Source organism: Rhagoletis pomonella, unplaced genomic scaffold (assembly GCF_013731165.1).
Source record: "Rhagoletis pomonella isolate Grant_MI unplaced genomic scaffold, Rhpom_1.0 Rhpom_scaffold_00002, whole genome shotgun sequence".
NCBI lineage: Eukaryota > Metazoa > Arthropoda > Insecta > Diptera > Tephritidae > Rhagoletis > Rhagoletis pomonella.
The window spans coordinates 112,865,721-112,882,462 of record NW_023458556.1 but is presented as its reverse complement, the minus strand read 5'-3'; the positions used below and the strand labels follow the sequence as shown (position 1 = coordinate 112,882,462).

The 16,742-nt window shown below is 35.2% G+C and overlaps 2 protein-coding genes and 1 long non-coding RNA gene across 4 annotated transcripts in view; 1 reads left to right on the top strand and 2 right to left on the bottom strand.

Moving 5' to 3' along the window:
- Positions 1–16,742, bottom strand: part of LOC118734339 (microsomal glutathione S-transferase 1-like) — a 60,491-nt gene that overhangs the window by 31,509 nt on the left and 12,240 nt on the right. The gene's annotated exons all lie outside the window — the stretch shown is intronic.
- LOC118734343 lies at positions 27–669 on the top strand. Its single transcript, XR_004992385.1, has 2 exons — positions 27–474; positions 534–669. It is a non-coding gene; the product is annotated as an uncharacterized LOC118734343 (long non-coding RNA).
- LOC118734338 (putative nuclease HARBI1) lies at positions 13,773–14,904 on the bottom strand. Its single transcript, XM_036464059.1, has 2 exons — positions 14,718–14,904; positions 13,773–14,391 (listed from the first exon to the last, which is right to left on the bottom strand). The coding sequence occupies exons 1-2, from the start codon at positions 14,845–14,847 to the stop codon at positions 13,814–13,816; spliced, it is 708 nt and encodes a 235-aa protein (XP_036319952.1). The 5' UTR covers positions 14,848–14,904; the 3' UTR covers positions 13,773–13,813.

The following is a 16,742-nucleotide window of genomic DNA, read 5'->3' as shown; positions in this document are numbered from 1 at the left end:
GCGGTGCGAGAGAGACAACTGTCAGTTTATCGAACCTTGTATTATTGCATCATGATTGTGGACTTAAAATGGAAAACTCGCGTACCAAAAATTTTTCTTCTGAAGAAATAGAAAGTCTTATGTGCCTTATACGACAACATGCCCACATTTTGGAAAATAAATCGACAGATAAAGTGAAACCTGCTTAGAAGGAAAAGGAATGGGAGAAAGTGGAGGAAAGCTTCAACGCAATGTGTCCGGGCCAAAAAAGAAGTGCACGCGCTTTGCGAACAAATACGCAAATTTAAAATGGGAAATGCGGAAGCGCAGTGCTCAAAAGAAACAATCTTTATATGGAACCGGTGGTGGCCCTCCGCTAAAACACAACATTTGGAGTGTGATATTGTTGACCAGGCTTTAAAAGAAATTTTACCGGAAAATCAGACCGACGGTTTGAAGTCATCGTATGCGAAGTTTTAGATGACGATATCTTTGGTATTTATAAAAATCCGAATTACTTGTGAATTATTTAAAAACAGAAGTTTTTACTTAAGTAATAGATCCAATTGGAACAGACGATTTGGCGCTGCAACAAAATGAAGCAAAATTGTTTGATGAAGGTGCATACATACATATGTAAAATCAATTTTATTCGTGTAAATATATGATTTATGTTTTTCTTATAACCCTGCAAGACAGCTGAGCATCAAATAAGTGCTCATTTTATCATTATCACAAATTACAAAAGTGCTTATTAAAATACTCACTTTTGTTCAGGCCATGGGATAAAACTGAGCACTTCCCTTTGTCGGTGTAATATTTTACCTCTTCTTACTAATTGGAAACTTTGATTAATGAAAAATATATCTGCTCTGCTCTAGCAACTACCAAACTGCTTATTTTCGTTTTTATAAACACATCAGTGCTAATGAATAAAGTACTCATTGTCATTAGCAAGTCCTCAGTGCTAATAAACAAACTACTCATTGTTGTCGTTATAAACTCCTCAGCACTAATAATCAAACTACTCATTTTTGTCGTTATAAACTCCTCAGTACAGGAAAAAACAAATAAGTAGAAAATCAAAATTTTTACTTTTAAAAATGCATTTGTTTATTTAAAAAACGTTCATTAATACAAAACTCTTATAGTACATATGTACAAACAAATAACATACTTTGTAGATATCTATGGTCCTGTGCAATAATGACACAATTCAAAATTAAAAAAATAAAACCCTTACTACTGTTAAGTGGCTCATATATCTAATCCATGTCGAATCCGTGTCTAATATTTAGTACTTGCTTTAGCAATCCTTACTGCTTACTTTAGTTAAGGTTGGAAATGGATTAGACGAGGATTACAGACAAGAACCACTTAACAGTAGTACCAGTTTTTATTTTTTGAATTGTGTCATTATTGCACAGGACCATTGATGTGGATGTGTATAACATTGCTGGTGCCGGCGATGAAGGTGATGTTGGTGGTGGCCTTAAAGTAATAGTGGCGATGTTGAAGGTGATTTTGCTGGTAGAGGCGTGGAATGTTGATGGTGCGATTTTGCTGGTTCCGGTGCTGAATGATGATGGTGGCGATACTTCTGGTACGGGTGTTGAAGGTGATGGTACGATGTTGGTGGTGGCATTAAAGGTGATGGAGGAGGTGTTGATTGATGATGAGTGCGATATCAGCTGGTGACGGCGTTAAAGATGATGGTGGCGATGGTAATTTTAATTGTTGCAAATCTGTAATAACCAGAAAATCAATTAAAATGCACAAATTAAGTAGTTTACATATTTATGTACATACCTTAAAAATAATGATGCAAAGTCAACGGCAACGGCAACGGGAACATAAAATGAAATTTGAAATGTCTGTAAAATTATAAAAAAATATTTATACTCTAAAATTTGGGCATAAATGTAGAATACCTACAATTCTCAAATTAAAAAAAATCATATTGGGATCGATGGAGATCATTGAGGTGAACGTAACGATATATATATTTTTTTTGGGAAACAACAACTACAACAAATATTAAAAGTCAAAGTTCAAATTAAGCAGGTTTTTTAATTAATATTTCTCGAGAACCCCTCCAAGGATTCGGAAAATTTGATGTCATTTGATAGAGAATTTAATTCTCTTTAATTTGATATATGTACATATTTATACATATATCGGGTGGGGTTTAGTACCGCTCACAACTATTTCGGGCTATTCCGTCCAAATGGGTGGCCCGATCCAAAAAAAATTTCACACACTTGTAGTCAAGGGTCCACGCAATATCTTAACACTCACTTTTGTAAATTTTGGTTACTAATTTATTTACAAATTTGGTTTGAAATATGCCCTTTTTTGTAAAATTCGGAAATTAGCGTACATTTATCACTCCTATTCTGCTTAAATTAGCCACTTCACGAATATATTTTTGTATTCCCCTTCACTTTACACTTTACTTGATTTGTTATAACTTGCTTTACGACTTTAATATTAACCAATTCATCACAATTCATTAAATAAAAACACCTTCAAAATCACGCGTCTGACTTTGGTTGCATATGCAAATTAAATGGCGGAGTTCAGCTGTCAAACTCCAAAATATGCAAAAGAATGAGAGACAAAAGAAGATAGGATATAACCCAGTAAGCATTAAAAATATACAAAGGTGTTCTCTGCAAAAGGTGTTCAGCTCCTTTTCTTCGCAAAACAGAAAGGAGAATTCTACTGCCTGAGGGTTATAATCCATAAGCGCGGCCGAAGGCCGCCTACGCAGAAAGGTGTTCTCTGCAAAAGGTGTTCAGCGCCTTTTCTTCGCAACACAGAAAGAGAATTCTACTTTGTGAGGGTTATAATCCATAAGAGCGGCCATAAGTGCGGCCGAATGCCGCCTACGAAAAAGAAGTTTATACACAAAAACCCTATATACTTTTTTTCCACATTAATTCGATTTTTGTGAAAACTATAAAAAGGTATATGTATAAATATGTATATCAAATTAAAGAGAATTAAATTCTCTATCAAATGACCAATTCCTTGAAGAGGTTTTCGAGAAATATTAATTTAAGAAAATGCTTAATTTGAACTTTGACCTTTAATAATTGTTGTAGTTGTTGTTTCCCCAAAAAAAATAAATATACCGTTATGTTCACCTCAATGGTCTCTATCGATCCTATTCTTTTTTTTTAATTCGATATTTGTTGGTATTGTGCATTTGTTCCAAAATTTGTATCAAATGTGACATTTTTCGTCAAAGCCTACTGTCATAAAAACTGCCATATTTCTTACTCGCTTTAACGCACACAATTCCTATAAAAGTAGGAATTCCGCTCTAGCAAATGAAAAATTTTTCAAAATTCGAATACCAAAATTGTAAATGTGTGCGTGTGATAGCTAAAAAGTTGCGAAGGTGTGTGTAAATCTGTCGAATTTGAGGGGAAACTGCTTAGCCATGGCTTGCAGGCATGGTGCAATAAAAACAGGTAGAAGCCAATTTGACGTCAAACCTACAAAAGTTTTCGGGAGAGTAAAAATAAAAATGAGCGTGTGTAAGGAAAAATAAAAAATTACATTTCACTGGTTGACGTTTTTAAGTAAATTTGAAGTTTAATTTTATTTATTTATTTTCTCTAGTTAAAATTTGTTAATTCGTTTGTTGTTTTCTGTCTTTGATTTATGAGTTGCAGTGTTGTTGGAGGGACTTTTCGGCATAAAGCAGTGTTTGCATTATTCAACTTTGCGTTCAACAATTGCGTTCAACTCAACGCAGGGTTGCACGAAAAAAAAGTTGAATGGCTAAATGTTGGCTGGCGACCAACTTTGTTGAAAGCGATTAGTTGAAAGGCCATTCAACCAAAAGTTGAATGCAAAGTTGAACAATACAAACACCTTTTTATGGCGAATATTTTGATATTTTTTCATATTTTGATATTTTTAGCCATACAACTTTTTTTTCGTGCAACCCTGCGCTGAGTTGAACGCAAATGTTGAACGCAAAGTTGAACAATGCAAACACACTTTAAGAGTCATAGTAACAGCACTTGGCATCAAACGTGCCTTTCCTGTACCACCCGGTGCATTTATAAAATCTGCTGCTTTAATATGTTTAACAGGCTAGCCTAATATTCACGCACGCCGCCAAGTTATTGTCAAAAATTTCTCATGCACATGCAACTTGTATGAGATCAACCGAAATTGAACGGCGTGCATATGAAGCTAACTCAATTTCCAATTTTTGTTCTGCGTGACATTTTGATTTGACGTTTCGCTCAATGAAATCAAATGCAAACACATGCAAGTCAATTTCGGGTGACGCAAAAAAACAAATTCGACGGCATGCGTACCAAAACGCAAGCCGCGAATATTAGGTTAGCCTGTAACGCACAGCAAGGCATTTCGCTGCGGCTCTGCCCCACAGCTGCTTTCTCAACGCTCCTCACGCGAAGGACATTGAGGCACGTTAAAAAAATTAGTGGTATTTGATTTATAAACCGCACAACACTACACAAATTCAAATGTTAATTAAAATTTGTTTTTAACGAACATTAAAAAAAAACAAACGACATGACATTTAAAGCGTAACGAAATATAGGAAATAAAAGAAAGCCAAGTTGAAGTTTAAAGGTTTGGTTCTCATGAGAGCAACGTCATTTTGGCTTCTACCTGTATTTATGTGCCTTGGCTTGCAGGGAGGTTGAGAACAGTGTTGCCAAACATGGGCTTTTCCTACCAAAACTGGTAGGTTTTTTTCCATTTGGTAGGTTGGTAGGCTTGATTGGGTTTTGGTAGGTTTCGGGACAATGAGTAATAGTTATATGCGAAAAATAGAAAATATGTACGTATCTCCAAATATTTTAGCAACATTTTTACACAAATATTTCACCGGTGCGTTCGTATAATGGCGGCCACAAACATGTAAATATACCTGATTCCTAAGTACAAACGTATACCTTATTATTGCCAATATGCAATACGAACATCCATATATCGTGACCTAAGGGTGAAAAGGTGCCAAGTCCGTTTTTAGAAATTTTTCAGGAGAGACGAAAAATCGATGTAGTCTCGTATTACCTCTCATTCTGCATCAAAAACTAAACTTTGAAAAAAAATGGACTTGGCACCTTTTCACCTTTAGGTAGCGATATAATTTATGGCGTACTTGGATCAAGATTCCAGAAAAGTCTGCCGATGGGCTCGTACTCAACCATATTTCAGGCGGAAGTCTTCCCAATCGAAGTCTGTGTTCGCGAATGTCATCGTAGAAGGCAAATGTGGCCAGAATATTATGTCGGACATTCAGGCAGCGTTAAAGGCCTTAGAGTCCTTTAAAACGGCATCAAGTCTTGTAAACTCTTGAACCGCCTGCGAGCCCACAATAGCATCACGCACGAAGGGTTTGAAGGCAACGAAAGGCCTGACTGTCTCGCAAAGCGTGAAGCCCAAATGCGTTTGCATTTCTGTGGTACATCTAAAGGATACACTGCAGACCTACTTAGGAGCTAGCTGGGAATAATCTCAAATTGCTGCCTACTGGCGGAAGTCAAAGGGAATAAGACAATCAAAGATATGCATAACTCTTTCCAGTAGGAACTCCGAAAGACACCTTGAACTTAGAACTCTTACTGGCAACCTGACAGCACACTGCAAGTTAACGTACGGTATTAATTAAATGGGTCTTTCTGTAGAGACGGACTGTAGGGTTTGTCGGCCGGTGAAAGAAACCCCAGAGTATATTCTATGTGCCTGTCCACGAAGCATGAATCGTAGATTGATACACCTTGGAGAATGATTGCCTTCTCCATCTAAAATTTGGAACATGGCCTCATCCAAAGTGCTGAGCTTTTTAAATAGCCTAAGGTTGGAGTGATTACAATTTTGATTTAGCACAATATATCTTCTTAGGTCGCAGCGCGGGTATCTTCGACGTAATAATAATAATATCGTCACTAGACACGAATAAAGAGCTCGGAAAAACTCTTTGGGGAGTTCTGGGGAATACTGTTGCACTCGAAAATATAGTTGACCGCGGACATAAGTTTATGGGTCTTTCTTCGCTGTCAAAGAGGTTAACGTGGCTTTATTTACCGTCACCTATGTTAAGAGTCTTTCTTCGCCGAAATTTTTTTACGCCTCTTTTTTCGCTAATAACTTTTGAGCTCGCGTCTTTATTCGTATCTAGTGACGATATGTATGTATGTGTAAAGAGACATATGTACATATGGATAAGTCTGTACAGTAAAATGAATCGTTATACGCAGTTAATTTGTTTTTATTAATCTAGTTGTGTTTTAGTTTTACTAAATGTTATGTTAACTATGTTTTTAAAAAATTTGACATTGAAAACAAGTATTAAAACTCAAAAAAATGTTTGATAGGTTTTGGTTGGTTATGGTAGGAAATTTTGGTAGCAAACAAATTTGTCTGTGGCAACGCTGGTTGAGAAGCATGAGCTGGAAATTCTTATTCTGCAAAAGCAGCTAAACTTATAAATTCATTTATGAAATATTTTGTAACACTGTTTGCGAAACTTGTTTTTTGTCGCTCTTTGAATTTCCGTGGCAACCACTTAACTAGGGACACGAATTTCGATAGGATACGATACATATCGATACTTTTGGCATTCGATACCGATATTTTCTACTCGATAGTTTTAAAACGATATTTTTTGGAATCGAGTACCAGAACCCTAGTATCGTATCGAATGTCATATAGCGTTTTCTTTTCTCAAAAAAGTTCTGCCCTTTTATGTGGGAACTCTTACTTTGCGTTGCCCTGAAACCTCAGAAAATGTGGCGTTTTTTATATGAGAATGAAACAGAAATTATACTACTCCATCACAATTTATTTATAGAACTTAATAAAGCTGAATTATTCACATGGCCTGTAAGTCTTTAGTAATTTTAAAGCAAATACTTATTTCTGATACGGAAAATAATTGTAATTTTACAAGCGTAAATTAAAAATCAACCGAGCAACTCTCACACTCACGTTTATTTGAGGGCTGAAAAGGCAGCACTTTTGCCGGATCAGAGCGCAACCTGCTGAGAAAAGAACACGACGCCTTGTGAAAGGACTGAGAAAAGAACATGAAAATTTGACAACGCTAACTCAAGGCAGAATAAGTGCAGCCTTTTTTCGAGAAAAGAAAACGCTAATAAACTCACATTCCAACACTGAGGAAAAAAATTTTAGAATAAAAAAAACGTGCTAAATTGAAAAAAAAACGCATATGAAAGAGCACCAACCCAACTCGTTTTAAATTTGAGTATATACGTTATAAAATATGTGGTTGTGAAGTGCGCAGATGCTTTTTCGTAATTAAGAAGAAAAAAAAATTAATTTTATGTTCCGTCTGATGGTAATTGAACCGGGACCCTCTTGACCGAAACCAATTGTATCAAGCGTCTTGGCACACTCAGCTACAGCCATACATGTAAAGGTGTTTTCAAAAATGTTGAGTTTGAATCAACATCACAGCGCGCGATTAGTGCATTATGTCATACCATATATGTATGTGTTGTCACCGCTGTGCATGCTTTGTATACATATACTTTCTTAATTACATATGAAAAAGCATCCGAGACGTGCAAAACGCCATCCGTGTAGTGAAATATGTTTCATTTTAATACGGGCGTATTTGAATTGAATATTTCCATTATATGTCCGTAGTGTATGTATAATGGAAAAATCCATTTTGCTAAGACTTTTCACTTGATTTAAATACGAACATTTTTAAACTTAATATGCTTTATTTGTTAAATGGCCCATCAAGTCGATTGACCGTGTGTGTTTTTGTGGTGTGATTGCACCAGCTGCTGGTGCGACTTCAAAAACTATTTTAAAATTTTATGATTGTACCAGCATGCTGGTGTCGTCAGTGATGAAATTACCTAAATTTTCTAAGTAAAAAGTATTTTGGCGGAAGTTTCTTGCCCTATATGGGTCAAAGCCGTGTTTGTGGAAGAATAAGTTCACGATATTGCAGTTGTGAATTTCAAAAAAAAAAAACAATGTTTAAAAAAATGGTAGAAAAATTATGAAATTCGGGCTCTAATCATTTCGATCTTTCCTCGTCCTCATTTGTAAAGAAATAAATATTGTACCAGCATGCTGGTAAGTTATATGCTTCGAGCCTGATGGTACAATCACTTGATGGAGCCAGCAAGCTGGTACGTATATTTCCCTTTTTATACAAAAAGGTTTTTGGGTGGATAAAATATTAGCTTTTTTTGCAGACTTCATTGTTTTTCTATACCATTACTTATTGAAAATGTTTGCGTGTATACTTATATATTTATATGTATGTAAGTCAAAAATTTAGCTACCATTTTTAGCCACAACGACTTTTTTTAGCTCTCTTTTAGCCCTTTTTTTAACGGAATTTGGCTACCGGTAAAAATGATTCGCGGCAACACTGTTTGCGTGCGTGATTTCTCAGAGTTGCATTTCTGTCAAAATTACAGAAGTTTGCCGAGAAAAATTTGAATTCCTAGTCGCCAATTGAGCATAAACATCAAATCGAAATGTCACGCAAGACAAATCACACGCATATAAGGTTGGCCTGTAACAATTCTTCCCGATATAAATTGGGCTTTAAAGTGCTGAAATTTGTACTATGGTTAGGATTGCATGTGGGGGGATTTGAACCCGCGGCCTCGGTGTTTAAGTCAACACCTCAATCTCTACGTGTTGTAATAATAATAAAGTCCGGCGCTTACACAATATGTTAGTGTTTGGCCGAACTTCTTCTCCGATTTGTCGCGTGGGCCTTAATGTTGTGGCACAAAGGGGGTGCCTACAGTTTTATGTCGACTCTGAACGGCGATTGTACTTTATGGGAAGCTGTGTTTCATTTTCAAGGTTTGCGCACTTCTAACCGCTACACCCCAGCGGCATATATGCGAGACCCAAGAATGATAGAATACAAGATTGCGCCAATCGAGCTGAGAGTAACTGGCCGTGACGTCAATAAATACCAGAATGAGAGAGCAAGACGAACTCGACAAGAAAAAGAGGAAGCATCGAACAAAAGGCAGTATTGCCAAGTTTTCAATTTGAAAAAGCACCAAATATTTATTGGTGTATTTTATGGACTTTATATGCATACATAATTATATTGTAAGGATGCCGATTCAAATTAATAAAAATCAATGTTTCTTGCACGACGGTCGATTTTTTCTGGCTTGATTGAAGTTGCTGCCACATATTTTGTTGTCGCTTATGATTGTGCCATGATTTTATTAAAATTTTTGTGAAGTTGCTTACCACGCTTATGATTGCTATAAATTTTGCTTCCATTTTTTTAAGATTTTATAATTTGGTGTCTTCAAACTAAAAACAAAAGCACCAAAAACGCACCAAGCACCAAACTCAAAAATGTTCGGGTTTTGAATACCCACTAAATTTGGTGCGAAAAGCATTAAGTTAGCAACAGTGAATGTAAACAAAAGTATTTTATGACGTCAGCGATTGGGTGGATGCTGTCAAATCGACGATGAGAGGGTTAGCGGTCCGCGAATGGCGCGACCTTTATTTTCTGGATCGTGTGCGAGACCTATATTCAGATAAATTTTTTGGTTTTTGGTATCGATATTTGGAATATCGAGTCTTTTTATTCCGATATTAATGGGTACCCGATATTTTTAAAGCGATACTTTAAATGAGTACCATATCGATACTTACGGTTCGATATCGTATCCCTAAACTTAACTATTCACTTTTAATCAAAACTAACATTATAATATAATTATTATAATGCATATTATGCGTTATTATGCTTGTTATGCAGAGTAATATGAATCTGTCGATCTCCGTGCGCTTGAATTTTGTTGCACACATACGTTCACTCCATTATATCTGCGTACACCCTTGTTTTTTAATTAGTCACAATAGGGATCGTCATCTAAAGTGATAAAGGGATAAATTGCTTATATGTATCAGTTTATCCGCATTTTTACATGAACGTGTTCGTAGCAAAAGCGGCCGCTGGCAACCTGTTAGGTTTGAATTAGGGATGGGTAAATTCGATATTCGAAGCTTCGATATTCGAATTTTAATCGAATTTTTCCAGAAAAAATCGAATTTCATCTTTATTTCCAAAAAATCAACTCTTAAAATTTTTTCTTTCTGACTAAATTTGCCATCACTGTGAAAAAATACATGTTTTTCGATTTGATGCATAAAAACAAAAAATCTGTGCCAAGAAGGAACTGTTATTCCAAATTCAATTTAAAATTTTCTTTATAAAAAAAACTAGTTTCTTTGTTGATTTTTTATTTTAAATTTTGAGAGGCTTTTACGTTAGTAGCATGAAGCTTTTGCCTGAGAAGACCCCTAGTAAAATTTTCCGGAGAATAATTTTTTTGAATATATCAATCCATAAACGATCTGCCAAATTTGCTTTTTGCGAGATTTCTTGAAGTAAGGGTCAAATATGACCGTTTTAGGCGGGAGATAATGGGTTAAAATGTTCTACGAAAATATTCCCCAAGAAATTTTAATAGATATGTCTTGACCTTTAATTTCGCGCAGACATTTATTTTAACTATTTTTTCGACTTTTTTGAAAACCACTTAGGCCGAGATATGAAAACTTTAGTAGGCCATAAAATAAAAATACGAGCTAACTTTTGCAAATCCATCGAGCGTTTTACTACTGGATGGGTAGACATTCAGAAAATGTTAACAAAGTACGGGCTGGTTTCGGCTGTCGCAGAGTGTAATTTTAGATTAACTTTTTAAACAGGTGGCCACTCCCTTCAAGCTCCTCAAAAATATTTTAATTGTTGCATAGTATTTTAAGTACAACACTTCTTTAAATAAATTCGACTTTTCAAACAGGTGGCAACCCTCCCAAATGTAATCAAAAATTAAGTTTATTCAAAACCATTTCGATTGATACCCATATTGGAGTAATTTATTTAACTTATTAAATATGTAATTTGATTTTGATTTTCTTACATATGGCAAAAAACTAAAACCATCTACATTTCCTTCCCCCTTATTGACACCTATCCCTTTTTGAAAATCGAACGAACGATACAGATTTTATGACTTGGTGTTAAATATTTAACGCAAACATCTGCGGAAGTGATTATTTGAATTTGATTTTCTAACCTGTGGCAACCCTTTTCATAGAACTAAAACTGTTAAATATTTAACGCAAACATCTCCGAACTCGATTAAGAAGTTTCACTTAAAAAAATTCGAATTAAATCGAATTTGCACCACCGAATTTCGAATCGAATAATCGAATGGTTGGGCAATGTTCGAAATTCGGAAAAAATCGAATTTCAACCCCCCACTACCCATCGCTAGTTTGAATTTTACTGAAATATATACATTTATCTACCAAAGTCGTTTGATAAAGATATAAACTTTGGTTAAATAAATGTAAATAGATATAGATGTCCATACGCAGATATAATGGAGTGTATATTTATTTTGAATAAATGAAATCTCAATTTGTTGCTGTTTTAAATGAAAATGTATTATTTAATAGTAGCCATTGGCTTGGCTCACCGGTAAAGCGCATTTTCGAAGGTGCTAATGTCCGGAAAATTCTATAATATTAAAACACGACTGTTATACATATGTTCATACTAGGGATGTTGCGAATGTGGAATTTTAGACATCCGCGGATGCGAATGCGGATGCGGATGTTTAAAAGCTAACATCCGCGGATGCGAATGCGAATGCGGATGTCATGTATTTTTAAAAAATAATTTAGATGGGTAAATTAGGTGATTTAGGTAAATAAAAAATCGAAAGGTTAATAATTTTTAATAATCTGACTTATCCTGAGTTTTTCCCGAAAAAAAATTCACCCGAAAATTTGTATTCCGCCCATAGTAAATCTGCCTTATCCTGAGTTTCACCTGAAAAAAATTCACCCGAAAATTTGTCATCCGCCCATAGTAAAACCATGGAAACCAAGAGTGAAAAGTGAATCGGTTCGGGGAAAATGGAACTCATGATAAGGCTGAATATGAACATGAAAACCAAAAGTGAAAAGTGAACCGGTTCGGGGAAAATTAAACTCATGATAAGGCTGAATGTTTTTTTAGTACTTGAATTTAAAAATTGGAACATTGTACTTAATAAAAACTTTTCGAAGGGTCGTAAATCAAACCTGCGCCTCTATATAACTACTCGCTCGAGGCGACAAACTTGAAAAACTTGAAAATTGGCAAAATTGTAAATTCTTTTCGATTGACACTGCACCAGTTGAGAGGACTTTCAGTTATATTTATTTATTTTTATTGCGGTGCAATAGTTACTTTTTGAGAATTTCATCGGGGCTGCAAATGTCGGATATATCCTTCTGACTTTCATCTTCACAATCTAGCATCATGTGTGCAATCGTTGTTTAACCCTCTAGTAGGCCAATTTTTTTATGAGTTGAAAAATTCAGGAATGAGTGATTTTAGCACGAGAAATCCAAAAATGATGTCCATTTCGATATGTGACAGTAACTTTTTCCTACAGGGGAGAAAAACCAAGATCGTCTGGAGACGGGCTCACCGATATACTTTGACATATTTTCAGCTTTTTCTTACACAATGTTGACCTACGAACCGGCAATGCCGTCTGCAGACGGTAAAAAATGCAAACTGGGTTTTTATATGTCGGCAAGCCGGTCTGTATACGGTCTGTGTTCGAAAGCAATTTTCTCCATTTCGAAACTTATATCAAAATACGGTGCTTTTAACTACGAAATCCACCGAATTTTTTTATATCAAAAAAAATTTTCAAAAGAAAAAATTTCTTTAATTACGAAATTACTAAATAGCAAGAAATAATTAATTTTAACAGTGTCTTTCACAATCTGTAATTCAACTGCCGATTAAAATAAAACGGATTGACATAACGGATTCAAATTTACTTCGCCGTAAGGGTACGATTTTTGTCTAAAGATCGTGCCTTACGAATATAGAAAAAAATTATTATAGGTGCACTAAAAAGGTGTTTAGTTAATGACCGTCTGGAGGCGGTTCAGCCTACTAGAGGGTTAAACCCCGTTTTTTTCCAAAGAATTATTTATTCTCATTCTTTTAGTTGTTTCGGAATTCGGAGAAACTGTCACGTCATTAGCGTTTTTCGATTTCAGTTTTTGTAACTCAATTATAATGCTTTCTTCTGTGACTGGTTAGATATACGTCTGTGCACTTGCACAATATTCCAGGGTCCGAAAATAACAGTTAGTTCTTCCGAGTTAAATTTGGCCTAATATTTTTTATTCCGAAATAAACGTCCCATCCGGATAATAAACAAACCGCTTATCCAAATTAAACAAATTTGGTATCATATGAAAGAGGACTGAAATAGCTTTTAATAAAGAAATAACGAATGAAGGTTACCACCTCGATTTAAATTTTTTTATAACTTAATACTAAAGAAATTCATGTAAATATATACCTGACCCACTGTTTGTTCTATGGTAATTAATTAAAATTTTTTATTGAAATATTTTTCAATGTGTGGCTTTCCTCGTTTAGACATTTCAGTTTTAAAGCTATTTCAGTCCTCTTTCATTGGATACCAAACTTGTTTAATTTGGATAAGCGGTTTGTTTATATCCGGATAGGACGTTTATTTCGGAATAAAAAATATTTGGCCGAGTTAAACCCGTAAAAAAAATAACTGTAATTTTCGGTCCCTTCAATATTCGCATTCGCGAAAGATCCGCATTGAGTTTTGCGAATGCGAAAGCGAATGCGAATGTTAAAATTAATGCGGAAGCTCCGCGGTTGCGAATGCGAATGCGAATATTCGCAACAACCCTGGTACATACATAGATATATTCATTTTGTGCAACTTGTTTTTATTTCTTTAGGCAACTACAAAGTTTCAAAATGGTTTTGTATGATTTCTCTTCTGTATATATTATCACTTTGCCCTCTAAGTGAAATAGAGGGCACGGAAACCTGCGAGTTCAAAATCGCATTTATCTCTGAGTCCAGGGGAGGAGCGCCCTCACCGTTATTTAAATTGCAAACATTGTGCAAAACCGCAGTTGCAACTATAGTTCTTTCCACTTCTCTACTGTGTAATCTGATGCCCAATGAAAGTACAGGAAAGCGTTTTTTCCATACTCCATAAGAACGTTCGACACAATTCCTAGTCCGGATTTGGGATTCATTATATAGTGCTTCAGTTGGTGTATTTACTCTCAAGAGTGGCGTCATAGTCCATCTATTACATGGGTATCCGCTATCAGCAACTACTATTGCGTTCCCAAACTCATTTCCTTCAAATCGACTATATATTCGAGAATTTCTCAATTTAGTGGCATCATGTGTGGACCCTGGAAAATGTGCAACGATATCCATAATGTTTAAATGGCTATCGCAAAGCGTTTGAACGTTTAACGAAAAAAACCATTTCCGATTACGGTACACCTCAGCATCATCACCACCTAAAATAAGCTTGTGTGTAGCACTTGACCATCTACATGTCGACACCTGAGTGGAAGCCAGTTCGAAAACGATCTATCTCAGAAGAATACCCTATCTCAGAATTTGACTGAAGAACGCCCTATTCCAGAATTAGGTTAAAAAAAATGCCCTATCTCAGCTGAAAATGTGCTGAGATAGGGCGTTTTTGAATCGACAGCTGAGATAGGGCGTTCTTCAACCAAATTTTGAGGTAGGGCATTTTTCTGAGATAGATCGTTTTCGAACTGGCTGCCGAGATAGGTCGATCTTCCACTCGGCTGACGATATAGCAACATATTATACTAACCTGGAGAAAGGATCTTTACATGCGTACAATCCATAGCTGCAATCACTCGCGGAAACTTTGCTTTCTTATAAAACTGTTGCTGTATTGCCCTCTGCCTTCCAACTTCCCGAGGAAATTTAATGAATTGCATGCTGTGCTCTTTGAAAGGCCACTTAGGTCACCGCCAGTTCTTTGGACACACTCGAGCGCATAGAAACGAAGTGTTAATAAAAACATATCCTGCGGCGACGTTGCTCCATTTCTGGAATTAGTATATACTTTTAAAACATTTCCCTTTATAATAAATTGATTTGTTGCATTTACCTCGATGTGCTATGCTTAATTTTGTCTCTAATGAGCTCCAACACCATCCAAGCTGCATTTTTCGTCACAAGAAACCTGCACCGGAAATCGGCCTCGTCGTAAAATGTAAAAAAATTTCGACGTTGTCTTAGCATACGTGGCCGGCGGTTTATAAACATATTAACAATTCTTTCATTTTCCTTGTCGCTATCGTCTGAGTCCATTTCTTTTAAATAATATTTTAGTTTGCGCGATGCTTGCACAAAAAACTGGTTTGTGTATATTGATCAGCTGATTAAACGTGTAAAATCTCTGAGTGTAGTTGTTCCGATTTAATTTTTATTTAAGTGAAGAGCATAGGCCACTTAAAACAAAATTAAAAACAAATTAAAATTGATTGGTGAAACCAAAAATTCGCAAATTAAAGTAATTTTCACTTAAATGAATCCGGTGAAACGCAGCCTAAGTAAAAAATTACGCACTGATCACGCGTTTTCTCAAGAAGATATTTCAGCCATGATAATTAGCACATTGACCTTTAATCTCGGATTCTTCTTCTGAAGAAGTAAAGAAGTATACTATATACCCACAAATGTAAAATGAGTACCGCTCAACGACTACCACAAGAAAATTAACGCTTTCTATAACATACGCGAAATTTAGTTACAGTTGTGAGCAGCCTTTTTTCTTGCATTTGGTAACTGGCACATTTGTTCAATACCTGTCATTTTATTTCACAGAACATAAAAATAAACGTCTGAAAATCCCAAGCTTTAGGTCTGGCCGCTCAAGAAGCTATATCTTAATAAAAAGTAGATTTTGTGCAAGTTGCACTACACCTTTTTCAGTTTTAGTTCAGAAAGTAGCTATTCAAATGCAGAAAGTTACAATTCAAGTTCAGTATTTCCATTTCAAATTCAGAATTTTAATTTTAAACTCAGAAAGTTACAATTCAAATTCAGAGTTTCCATTTTAAATTCAGAAAGCTGCAACTCAAATTCAGAATTTCCATTTTAAATTCAGAAAGTTGCAATTCAAATTCAGAAAGTTACATTTCAAATTCAGAATTTCCATTTCAAATTCAGAAACTTTCATTTCAAATTCAGAAAGTTACAATTCATATTCAGAAAATTTCCAATTACATGGCTTATGAAATTCTAGTAAAACAGCTGCAAGTTTTAAGCGGCTAAAAAGTCGCGTGGATTTTTGTTATTTTTTTTCTGACGGCTTTTGCGGTTTTTTTTATATAACATGTGAAATTTATAACAGGTAATCTTTAAGAAAAAAACGATCCCGACTTCAATTCCCGTACAAAAATTTAAGACTACCGTTAATTTCTTCATAATCCAATGATGAATGAGGTAGAGGTGCCAGATCTAAATAATCGATAATAATTGAATCGATTTGAATCGAAATAAAAATAATCGATGCTGGAAGAAATCGACAAAAAATAGATCGATTTATATATTTGGTCAAATAACGTCTTTTACTTAATTTTTAGAAAGAAACAAAACACGGCGATCTGACCAAACTATTATTGTAATTTTTAAAGCATACATACATTTTTCATAACGGTTTCAGTATTCAGATTTATTCAAACGCTATCAAGAAGCTAACAATTCGTAAATACTTTGAAAAAAATAAACAAAATGACAAAAAATTTATGCCCATGCATGGAATGGTAAAAACGTTTCTTTTTCACTTATGTGCAGAATTTTGAAAAAAAATTACATTTGCAATCCG

Excerpts from the sequence above, each read along its gene's own strand:
- LOC118734338 (XM_036464059.1), bottom strand. The coding sequence starts at position 14,847 with ATGCAATTCATTAAATTTCCTCGGGAAGTTGGAAGGCAGAGGGCAATA. Across the intron at positions 14,392-14,717 it reads TGTAAAGATCCTTTCTCCAG|GTGGTGATGATGCTGAGGTG; the intron begins GTTAGTATAATA and ends AGCTTATTTTAG.